At 42.2% G+C, this 12,701-nt stretch overlaps 1 protein-coding gene across 1 annotated transcript; it reads right to left on the bottom strand.

The window, feature by feature from the left end:
* Positions 1-3,272: 3,272 nt before the first annotated feature.
* Oog1 (oogenesin 1) lies at positions 3,273-9,398 on the bottom strand. The gene is made up of 4 exons (XM_087551545.1): positions 9,169-9,398; positions 5,887-6,197; positions 4,784-5,368; positions 3,273-4,140 (listed from the first exon to the last, which is right to left on the bottom strand). The coding sequence occupies exons 1-4, from the start codon at positions 9,196-9,198 to the stop codon at positions 3,564-3,566; spliced, it is 1,503 nt and encodes a 500-aa protein (XP_087407671.1). The 5' UTR covers positions 9,199-9,398; the 3' UTR covers positions 3,273-3,563.
* Between the last annotated feature and the right edge of the window lie 3,303 nt (positions 9,399-12,701).

Raw genomic sequence — 12,701 nt, 5'->3', positions numbered from 1 at the left:
TAAAAAATGGGGTTCAGAGCTAAACAAAGAATTCACAGCTGAGGAATGCCGAATGGCTGAGAAACACCTAAAGAAATGTTCAACATCTTTAGTCATAAGGGAAATGCAAATCAAAACAACCCTGAGATTTCACCTCACACCAGTGCGATTGGCTAAGATCAAAAACTCAGGTGACAGCAGATGCTGGCGAGGATGTGGAGAAAGAGGAACACTCCTCCATTGTTGGTGGGATTGCAGACTGGTAAAACCATTCTGGAAATCAGTCTGGAGGTTCCTCAGAAAATTGGACATTGAACTGCCTGAGGATCCAGCTATACCTCTCTTGGGCATATACCCAAAAGATGCCTCAACATATAAAAGAGACACGTGCTCCACTATGTTCATTGCAGCCTTATTTATAATAGCCAGAAAATGGAAAGAACCCAGATGCCCTTCAACAGAGGAATGGATACAGAAAATGTGGTACATCTACACAATGGAATATTACTCAGCTATCAAAAACAACGAGTTTATGAAATTCGTAGGCAAATGGTTGGAACTGGAAAATATCATCCTGAGTGAACTAACCCAATCACAGAAAGACATACATGGTATGCACTCATTGATAAGTGGCTATTAGCCCAAATGCTTGAATTACCCTAGATCGCTAGAACAAACGAAACTCAAGACGGATGATCAAAATGTGAATGCTTCACTCCTTCTTTAAATGAGGAAAAAGAATACCCTTGGCAGGGAAGGGAGAGGCAAAGATTAAAACAGAGACTGAAGAACACCCATTCAGAGCCTGTCCCACATTTGGCCCATACATATACAGCCACCCAATTGGACTAGATGGATGAAGCAAAGAAGTGCAGACCGACAGGAGCCGGATGTAGATCGCTCCTGAGAGACACAGCCAGAATACAGCAAATACAGAGGCGAATGCCAGCAGCAAACCACTGAACTGAGAATAGGTCCCCTATTGAAGGAATCAGAGAAAGAACTGGAAGAGCTTGAAGGGGCTCGAGACCCCAAAAGTACAACAATGCCAAGCAACCAGAGCCTCCAGGGACTAAGCCACTACCTAAAGACTATACATGGACTGACCCTGGACTCTGACCCCATAGGTAGCAATGAATATACTAGTAAGAGCACCAGTGGAAGGGGAAGCCCTGGGTCCTGCTAAGACTGAACCCCCAGTGAACTAGTCTATGGGGGGAGGGCGGCAATGGTGGGAGGGTTGGGAGGGGAACACCCATAAGGAAGGGGAGGGGGGAGGGGGATGTTTGCCCGGAAACCGGGAAAGGAAATAACACTCGAAATGTATATAAGAAATACTCAAGTTAATTAAAAAAAAAAAAAAAAAAAGATTGATGAATCTAAAAAGTGCATTCTGACAGGGACCGGATATAGATCTCTCCTGAGAGACACATCCAGAGCATGTCCAATATAGAGGTCAATGCTAGCAGCAACCCACTGAACTGAGAAAAGGATCCCCTTGCAGTGAATTAGAAGAAGGACTGAAAGAGTTGAAGGAGCTTGCAACCTCATAAGAACAACAATGCCAGCCAACCAGAGCTTCCAGGAACTAAACCACTACCAAAAGATTCTACATGGACTGACCCAGGGCTCCAACTGTACATATAGCAGAGAATAGCCTTGTTGGGGCACCAGTGGAAGGGGGAGCCCTTGATCCTTCCAAGATTGGACCTCAGTGCCAGGGAATATGTGGGGCGGGGAGCAGTAAAGGTGATGGTTGAGGGGAATACACTTATGGGGGAGGGGGAAATGGATGGGGATTAATGGACAGGAAACTGTGAAAGGGAATAACATTTGAAATGTAAGTAAAGAAATATATCTAATAAAAAAGAAAGAAAGGAAAGGAAACAGCCCTGGCAGCCCAGGTCTACATTCTGCATTCACGTGCCTTGCTGAAAACCATTAGATTACATTTCAAAGGGTAACCCCCAAGGTCCATTCCTTTACTTGGACATTTCCTCTTCTTGAAGGTCACTACCAAGGCCAAACTTTCAAGTCCAGCAGTCAAAATGCCCCTTTTGTCTCATGTAATTATCTACCCCAATTAAAATTAAACACTTCATTCTCACATGGGATTTATTTTTCACACTTATAGCATGCCTTTGTCCTATAGGCTAGGTATTCTTTTCTATCAGAGGTATTCCTTTGCTTCTGCCCTGCCACCAAGGACAAACAGTCCTTTACCCTCTCCCTCTATCCCTTCTCCTGTGTCTTCTATCTGCTGTCAATGTCTCTCGCCCCTGGCCCTTTGTCCCTCTGAGGGACATAGATCTCCTTTGGGCTGAGAACTTAGGCTGACTCTGGGGAAACATACATAATGGTTCATTCTGGACTCCAGCCAGAAACATTTTTCATTTTCTATGGGCAATCCTCCAGAAAACTCATGGTTTTAAATTGTCTCAGCTATTCATAGTATCTCATGAAGAACATCCAAGTACATTTTTTTTTGAAAAAGAAAATAGCCTGGCATAGAGGTGCACATATTTAGTCTCAGCTCTCTAGGAACTCTAGAGAGGAAAATTAGACCCATAACAAGTCAGTAAGGCAGAGTTCCACGGCACTAGGTCCAGACAGAGTGACCAGCCTGGATGTTAGAGATGAGCTAAAGTGAGTAAGGAGATGAATAGGTTCCATAGAAAACATCCCCTTCTCCACAGCCCACTGAGAGTCACCTCAATATCTTAATCTTCACATCTTCACTACACGTGAAGGTTAGGAGTCCCCCCAAGAGGATCCATCCCAGGGAACCAGGGGATGGTGTTAGGACATATTTCTCTGCCTAAGTGAATCTCTTCTTAGCCAACATATAAACTGTTCTGGAAATAAGAAGAACTAGATTGTTTAAGGTCACATATCCTTCTAATTTTGGTATCAGGTCTCTGAGTATTCATATGTTGCAAATAATGTCTTCCAGCAAAAGTTATATATAAGAACATAGTTCCTGAAATGTGCCTGCCTTGGTGTTCACTTGGTCCTCATTTTCCTAACTGCTGAAGAAGCCTGACCCCCATCACACTGTTCTACATATCTGCCTAAGTTGTTATATGAATGCAGTACATACAAATTTATTTCCAAAACATTGAGCACTTTGTGAAGCCCTGTGCTTTCAGTCCCATTTATGTGACCTGTTGCTGGGATGCAAGAAATTGCACAAATCTGAGATTGACCTAATTTTGGTGATCATGAATGAGAAATCAGACACATGTTCAGAAATGCTGGGAATGAATAGGTCTGTGCTCTGATGGAGACATATCATCAGTACAGAAATTCAACATATTTATTCTATTGAGTCAAGAGAGGGAGGCGATCTCCTCAAGAAAGGGTGCCTATATTGTAACACATTCAAACTACAAAAATCCTAAAGAACTGGGTGCTTCATACATACTTTTTGCAGGTACAACATCCATTCACCTGCTCAGAAGAAGGTTTTGCTTTTTCTAGTGTACCTCAGACCTTTAGGCGATTGACATATCCATGTTCCTTTCAACAATGGACATTCACTTAAGATTTCCTCAAGGTTCCATTTCTCTGTTCCACAATCAACCTTAAAATAGTCCATATTCAAAATAGCAACATTTTGTCTCCATATCATAAACATAGAAGCCTTCACAGTTAGAGCATTGAGCTGTAGCAATGGCGACCTTCTTGGGCTGTCTTTTGGCCTTGAGTATATCCAGGAGCTCAGGACAAATGTTTTTTAATATGTCTGTTAGTATTACACTCCAGTCATCATAGCACTCAAGAGGTGCAGGGTATATCTCAAAGGTCAGTTGGCTCAGTGTAGAAGTGTGGTGTAGAAGTTGTTTCAGGAAAAGCAGGGAGATTTCATTCTCCCAGAAATTGACTTCCTTGAGGTGGGAACATTGGCTTAGGGCAGGCAGTAGGGTTTTGAACTGAGATTCGCCCATATCACAACATCTCAATTCCAGGCATTCCAGGGTATGTTTGAGTCTCTCAAGGAGAAACCCAAGAGGCTCAAGGACTAAATAGCATAATTTAATGTTAATAAGTTTCAAACATTTGAGCTCAAAAATATTCGGGCAATAGGGCAGGTAATCCAAGTCTGACTGTGAGAGGTGACAGTTAGTGATGTTAAGTACCTCCAAGGGCTTCTTCAGGCAACTGAGGAGAGAGAAAATGATTGATTTCTGAGAATTGTGTTGAAGTGGGTTGATAGGATTGGAAGCAAAGCAGAAGACACTTCTCCCAGATTCATTCTGACTGTATATTGAAGTCAACCCCCCCAGGACATTGCCTTTTGTTGTCTGCTCACACAACTCAGAGCATTCTACCCTGAGGCCTGTGGATATCACCATAAACATGATTCCATTACAGGAAACCACACCAATGGATAGATCAGGACAATGTGGTGCATGTAGAAAGGAGTGCCTACCCCAAAAAGAATTCAGTAACGTCTTCTTGTTTTAGGAGTTCACACAGGTTTAGTTGCTTTAAGATCTATAATTCTATCTTCACCCCAGTGTTTCATATTTCTCATCGACTAAACCTGTTTCGGGACACAAAACATTTCACACATGACCAATAAGAGGCATGCTCATCATATATCTTAGCACAGAGTTCATCTCTTCAGATATGCTATGTCTCTAATAGTGCTAGGTTTATGGTGGCCAGACCATACTAGACTTTCTAGCTTGAAAAAGAAAACAAAACAAAACAGAAACAGAAACATAATGAAAGAAAGAGAAACACAAGGAAAAGATATGTATTTTCTCTGATGTTCCACACCCTCTCAGTCCTTCCTTACCTGAGCCATTCTTTCAGGCTGCCTTTTATACAGTAGACATTATCTATACAGAGTTCCTGGAGACAGTAGAATGTGGGAAGTTGAGAAATCCATGTGATCACATTCTGCTGATTAAGCTTTTCAAAATTGCCCATTCTGGGTCTACGATTGATGCCATCTAGCATGAGTGTGAAGAGATTGTTCATCTGTCTCAGGTAGGGATTAAGCATAGCCAAATCTTCTAGGAAGACATACTTTAACCTCAGCACTTGTATACAGTTTGCATGTACAATTTTGAAGACTTCTATGTCTGCAGCCTCGGTTAAGCCCCAAATCTCCAGCATTCTGCAGCATAGATGAAAGGAATCTTTTCTCTGTTGGGCCCACTTCAATAGGTATGTATTAGTTTCATCAAATCTGCCCTCCCTGAGTTGGAGTCGAGTAATCACATTCAAATCTTTCTTCATCCCACAGTCAGGACAGGTCTCCACTGGCTGCTTCTGTGTCGTGAACTCTGCTAAGCCTTCATTTTCATTGTATCCAGCCCATATTCCAGATAACTCATGGTGTATATCCATCCAATTGATCTCTCTGAGTTTGCACCTACTGTGGGAGGAATGAGTATAATTCTCAGAAGGTAAGAGAGGATATTTCTTACAGTAGGATTCTCTTCCACATCCTACACATCAGCTGTTTCTTCTAAAACTTTAGTTTTTCCTAGGTCTAGAATCAAACCCTGAACCTCATGCTGAGTAAATGGATAGCATTCTATGTAAGAAGGGCATCTTTATCCCTGTCTTACTTCCCTACATTCCAGACCCCTTAATCCCAACCTCATTCACTTGTATCATCATGGAATGCGGAAAAAGTCCTCTTCCTCACTGGGTGTGTCTACCCATTTCTGTCTTCCACATTAGACATTATTTTCCCCAATTGCTGAGACTGAACCCAAGCCTCTACACTACGCTAAGCCTCTACACACTGAAAGGAACAGTCATGACTGTAGGGTGAAGAATTGAAGATAAGAAGCCTCTGATCCACAGTTGGCCAAATATTCTCTGTCCTGAGTTATTCATTGTCAGTACTCAGAAAACCTTCCTCCAACCCCAGCTGACCTTTCCTACCTGGAGCAAACCTTTCGTGAAATCAGTAAGTCTAGGCCTTCCAGCACAGCCTTCAAAGAGTCCAGGTTGAGGTTCTTTATCATCAATCCTACAGAAAGGTATGGGAAGGGCCACACAGGTATCATGGCCGTCAAGATCTTTGTATGTCCAGCTATGAAGGCTTCCTCAAATATCACTGGGAGCAGCCTATTTGGCAGATCCTTGAGAGCAGAAATGGCCAAGGCCTCCTCCCTCAGTAGCCTCTGAATTGCCAGGCTCTGAAGGGTGGGTGGGGAGTAGACTTCCATTGTGTCTTCTTCTGAAGAGTCATCCTACAGTAGCAGGAAAAAATATACCATTAATGACAACAAATTTAGGAAGCCCTTCTGCCCACACAGGGGATTGTGAGGGCTAGATCACTACTGATGAGGATGGAGAACTCGGTCTATTAATTTGAGCACTCTCAGGTGTTGGTTTTTTTTTTCCTTTGTAACAAAGACTTTAAAGACCAATCTATACCATGGTTGTCCTGAAACTTGCTTTATAGACTACACTGGCATGAACCCCAAAGAGATTTGTCTGCCTGTGCCTCCCAAGTGCTGAAATTAAATATGTGTTCTACCACTACTCAGCCTGTGCCAACATAGCATGTCTAATCCAAACCTGTTTGGTCCAACCTTTGTTGGTTTCAAAGCCATAATTGTCTCTGGTGGTGTGAAGTGTCCCCCAAGTATCCTAGTTCCCAAAGAACACATCCTTTTGCAGGCATAACTGGGGCAAACACATCCCACTAGGAAATGATCACCAGGAACACTGAAGGGCTCAGACAGTTGTTTGATGATGAATAGACTGTGCTTAGCTCTTCAAGCCCTCAAAGAAAGCATAGAAATACAGTTTCCCAACTTTCCACAATCTCAATATATCCAGCAACACTGCATGGAGTAAGTCACAACACATCTGATTTTTTTTTTTTTTGGTTCTTTTTTTCGGAGCTGGGGACCGAACCCAACACATTTGAAATTACCATCATTAGGTATTGACACCAATCTTTGATTATCACCTATACAAGCATTTTGGAGAATGTGTTGGGAAGGCTACAGGCTTGAGTTCTGCTAGCTAGAGAGATAAGTAGAGTGGGAAAGAAACACTAATGTCAGCAAACCTTCAGTGTCCATTGGTAAAGGCTATAACTCTTTATAAAGCATCCAGAAAGAAGAAACCATGAAGTGGAGATTATAATTCACATGGGGAAGGCAGGAAGATCACCAGCTCAGTGTCATGGTTATTTCTACAGCACCAGAACATATTGTGACCACAAAAATTAATGGAAGACCAAATAAAGTAACAAAAAGAAGCATAAATTTTAATTTCAAGTGATAGTCAGATTTTTCATTTGAACACTTTACAAAAAAAAACAGGCTAGCTTCTTCCTGAAATTCTGAATACATTCTGGGTTTCTTGAAAAGAGTAGACCATGCCTCAATCAACAGATAGAAATACCTTGTTTGTTTTTGTTTATTTAATGGTTTTTTGCTTTGCTTCTTTTAGACATTTTTTTAACCATGCCTGAATTGAAACTTGCTATGTAAATTAGAGAGCCATTAACCTTAGAGACCATCCAGGCTCTATCTTACTTTTGCTGTCATGGATGGGTATAGGAGGAGAGAAGAAAGCAAACTGACTGGGATATAACGTCTATTAAATACACACACAGATACAGTCATATATGTACATATCCATACACACATAGATGTATGGAAATATACACATGGAGGTTTCTTCCTGCAAGTTTGAGGACAACCTAGATTCCCTGAAATTAAAAGACTATGTGTCAGTAAGCAGATAATTGGCATATTATGTTTGCCTGCTTTGTGTTATTCATTTAGTTCTGTATCTATTCATTTAGTGTATAAGAGTACACTGTTAAAGTACCATAAAGTTTAGTAGTGTAGACACTTGAATAATTCATATCTGATATACCAGCTCAGAGTGCCTGAAATTCAAGGTCACCCTGACATTTTTAGTGAGGCAGTCTCAAAAGACAGAGACAAACCGAAATAAAATGAAAAATCACCACGGGAACAAAATGACTCAATTAAAAGCTATAATCAGAACACACTTGTGTTAATCTGGTTAAGCAGTGCTCAAGTGGCCAAGGTAGGAGAATCTCTGAGTCTCAGACCAGGCAATCTTTTTTTAATTACATTCCAGCCATCGCCCCCCTCCCACAGAACCTCATCCTATTCCTCCTTCCCCTTCCCTCCAAGATGGTGTTCGCCTCCCATGCCAAGCCCCCAAAATCACACATCTCTAGGGCCTCAGGTGTCTCCAGGACTAGGTGCATCTCCCCTCACTGAACCCAGACCCAGCAGCCCTCTGCTATATATGTGCCGGTGGCTTTGGACCAGTCTGTGTATGCTGCTTGGTCTCACGGCTCAGTCTCTGGGAGCGCTTGGCTTTCCAGTCTACTTGAGACTGTTTATCTACCTATGGTGTTGCTCTCCTCTTCATCTTCAATTTTTCCCCTAATTAAACCATAGAAGAGTCTCGAATGGCTAAGAAACACTTAAAAATGTTTAAAGTCCATAGTCTTCAGGGAAATGCAAATCAAAATAACCTTGATATTCCACCTTACAACAATCAGAATGGCTAAAATTAAAAACTCAAATGGCTGCACATGCTGGTGAGGATGTGGGAAAAAAGGAACAGTCCTCCGTTGCTGATGGGATTACAAACTGGTGCAACCACTCAGGAAATCACCTGGGTTGTTCCTCTGAAAAGTGGAAACAGTTCTATCTGACAAGACAGCCCTTGTATATATGGGCATATATCCATAAGATCTCACACCATACCACTAGGACACGTGCTCCACTATTTTCATAGCAGACTAATTTGTAGTAGCCAGAAGCTAGAAAAAACCCAGATAATAGTCAATCAAAATATGGATACAGAAAATGCAGTTAATATACAAAACGGAATACTATTCAGCTATTAAAAAATGAACACATCATTAATTTTGCAGGTGAATGGATGGAACTAGTGAATACCATGCTGACTGAGTTAACCCAGACCCAAAATGACATGTATGGTGTGCACTAGCTGATAAGTGGATATAAGGCGAAAAGTCCATTATATCTAGGATACAGGCCAGGCAATCTTATGGAGAAAAAAGCTCATCTCAAATGGAAGAACCACCAAGTAAAAAATTATACTACAAAAAGTTATAGAAAGAAAACTTGAAGTGAGGACAGGAAAGACTGGATTGCATGAGATGAGGTATCCTGATGGAGCTGAGGGACTTACTTGATCTGGACACTGTTGACAGAACACCATTATCAGGTCAGGTGAGGCTGTGACTCCAAACTCCAAAAGACTGAGAGTTTCTCTGCCTGCTCTGACTCTTTATATACCTTTCAGCTGAATCCTCCCTTTGTAGCCACACCCTCCCAGCCAAAGTCAGCCTCTCATTCAAAACATCGCGTCTCCTTCAAAGATTTGCTTGTTCTGAAGCTTACTTCATGTTAGGAGTTCTCCTTAAGAAAATGAATAAAAACACCATTGTTGAAAGCATAACTGGAATGCATGGCCTGATGAAGAAATGGCTAGGATTTCTCTTAGTGTCTTGAGGGTACTCTTAGGCGAGAGCTCCTGAATTAAAGCTTCAGAGCCTTGATGGTAAATGGGCTTCTGTTGGGATAAGGAACTTAGCTAATTTTCACCTGTAAAGTGAGTACGCAGATGGTCTTTGACTCAGGGCAATTATGAGAATTAAACCTTACATTATATTGGGACATATTTATAAACTGCCTGGAATACCATGTGTGTGTAATAAATATTATCTGTGAATACCAAAAAAAAATTGTGTCTCCACCGACTTGCTCATTTTTCAGATTTGAATGGTGCAGGTAAATTGGATTAGATCCGTACACGGAAAGATTCTTAGGCCAAACCCATAGAGGCAAAAACTGATTTATTGAAGCCAAGCGGTTGTGCCTGATGCCTTTGATTAAAGCACTTGCAGAGCAGAGGTAGATGCATCTCTCAGTACAAGACAACTCTTGTGCACTAAGTCTAGGACACATCTCTCAAACTCAGTCTCACTACATATTGAGATCAACACCCGGGACATGACCTTCTATGATCTGCCCACACAACTCATAGCATTCTAGTCGGAGGCCTCTGGGTTCCAGCATGGGCAAGATTCAGCTCAAGGCACGAAAGCACAGCAATGGCTGCATCAGACCAACATGGTGTATGTAGGAAGGTCGTTTGCATCCTTGAAAAGCACTCACGCTTATCCAGTCCCGACCCAGTGATTTCTTTTTTTTTTTTTTCCCAGAGCTGGGGACCAAATCCAGGGCCTTGCCCTTGCTAGGCAAGCGCTCTACCACTGAGCTAAATCCCCAACCCCCACCCAGTGATTTCTGTGTTCCCTCTTCCATGCTCTAGCTCTTCATGGAAAATGAGATTGAAAGGGTCAAGTCAGTAATTCTCTTCTCTCCTGTGTAGGCTTTCCAAACATTCATTTGGTTTTGATTCATTCTTCTTTGATTTCACCCCATAGCCCAGACTGGTCATCTTGTCTCAGTGTGCAAAGTCCACAGCTACACACAAAAAGAGAGGAGAAAGAAGAGGAGGGAAAGTCATGTAAGTCGAAGAATTCTCTGGCACATGGATCTCAGATTCCCAGTCTTTCCGTGAACTCTTATGTACATGGCTTGAGCGTTGCTTAGGGGAAACTTACCTGTCCTGGTTCACTTTTAAAGTCTAAACACAGTCTGGATGTGCAGACTGTAGGCACTAATTAACAGACCTACCTCCTTCTCCACATTAGTATAATGAAGTCCAGTGTCTCCCAGTACATTGTACTAACTGTGAAAGTAAAGACTAATGTCATGTATTACATTTCATAGATTCTTCTTGAACTGTTCTTGGAAGACTCAATCTGTGGAAGGCAGAAACTGTTGTTGGGCATATGACATCGGGACCGTCCTTTTGAGGTCATTAATAGTTGATCAGTGACTTTTTGCCATGACAAGAGGCTGGTCACATTGCCTTCTTCTGAGTAATCTATCTAAAGGGGAATGAGATTCAAAGAAGCAGGGCTGGGTACCTGGTGGGCCAAAGGTTAATTGTGTCTCTGTTGGTCCTTATGATTGACTCCATATGCTGAGAGTGGTGAGTGTTTGGGTTTACGGCCTCTAAAGAACATAACAGGGCAGCGTGTGTTCTCTAATATTGCAAAGCAGAGGCTCTGGTCATCGGGAGGCTCTATAATGGGTGAGGCTTACAGTTCCTAAGGCATAGCAGGGACATATGGCACCTGAGTACTTTACCAGGCCTCTTCTGTCTCAGGTTGTCATTGCGGGCAGGTATGCTGAATGATGTCCTGGACACACAGAGCCTAAAGATGGCCCAAAGTAGCCCAAGATACGGGACCAGCAGCTTCGGTCCAGTCCTCTCAGCAGGCAGACATCAGGCACAAACCAGCAGCTTTATATTTACTCCTTTGTCAAGCATCTCTTTGCGTTTATTCTATATCCAAACATCCTTTCACCTGTGTCTGCTTCAGGAAATCTTTCTGTGTCTGCCTTAGCAGGACAGCCCTTCACACGTGTGCCCCAGCAAAACATCACTTAACATAGCCATCCTAGGAAATTAGAAGTTTCCACTTCACCTGGGAGGTTAGAGGCAGGGAGGTGTCTTAGTTCAAGTCCAGCCTTTTCTATAGAGCAACTTCCAAGACCGCCAGATGCACACAAATAAACCGTCAAAAGAAAGAATGAGAGCTACGAGTGCCAAAAGCTCTAAACAGTCAAAATAATAAAAATACTTTCTAAAGGAAAAGCATTTGTGAACATTTCATCACAAGATTGCCCCCAGACTGCTGTGCATAAATAATGTGCTGCTTAAAAATCATCGTCAATTTAACTTTAGTGCTCACATCTGTATACATACATTTATTTATTTATTATTCATTTATTTAAACTTCTTGGGTGATATCTCATTCACCACTGTTTACATTATTTTCCTATTTTGATTACCCGTGTGTCTTTGACAATAACTGTTCACATGGATGAAAGTGCCCAGAGGCCACAGGAGCTGGTTCCCTCTGGATGTGGAGTTGTATGTGGTTGTGAGCTGATATAGGTGCTGGGAATTCTAGTTGGGTCCTTAGGAAGAGCAGTCTGTGCTCTGAACATCTGAGCCACCTTCCAGCACAACAGGGTTCAACTCAGGTAAGCTAGAAGCAAGTAGGGTCAAACAGAAGATTGGAGTGCAGCTAAGACACATATATATTTAGGAGGGTTGTGGTCAAAGACGTATCAGAGTCTTCTGGTGAGACAACTTAGAAGAATGTAGTTGCTCTGATCTTTGTTGATTCCCAAAATAAAGAATAGCCAGACATGGATGACAGCTTAAAGCAGCTGCAGATACAATGGTTGGAGCCTTTCCCTAGTGTTCCCTTGTGGGAAAGAGAAAAAATTGAAGAGTATGTTAATGTAGCAAGCAAGTTTCCAAAGGCAGCTCAGGCCAACATTGCAAGACAGGGGTATGGTGCAGGGTGAAGACACAGCACTGGAAAGTGTAAACACGTAAAAGGCAGAGCAGAGCAGGGAACACCGACATCACAGATGTGAGCAAAAGTTGACTGTGTGGTAATCCATCTTCCGTTCTGAGGAGTCTCATTTCACTCATCCCATCTACTGTCAGGAATCCATTCTTGCCCATGGCATGCATCTCAAGTTGGGCCAGTCGTTGGTTGTCTATTCCCTCAGATTTTGTGACACTTACATCCCTGAACTTTTTGTAGGCAGGACATATTTTGTGTTGAA

This window comes from Rattus norvegicus, chromosome 5, assembly GCF_021556685.1.
Source record: "Rattus norvegicus strain SHRSP/BbbUtx chromosome 5, alternate assembly SHRSP_T2T, whole genome shotgun sequence".
NCBI lineage: Eukaryota > Metazoa > Chordata > Mammalia > Rodentia > Muridae > Rattus > Rattus norvegicus.
The sequence above is the reverse complement of the archived record's forward strand: the minus strand, read 5'-3'. Positions and strand labels throughout refer to the sequence as shown.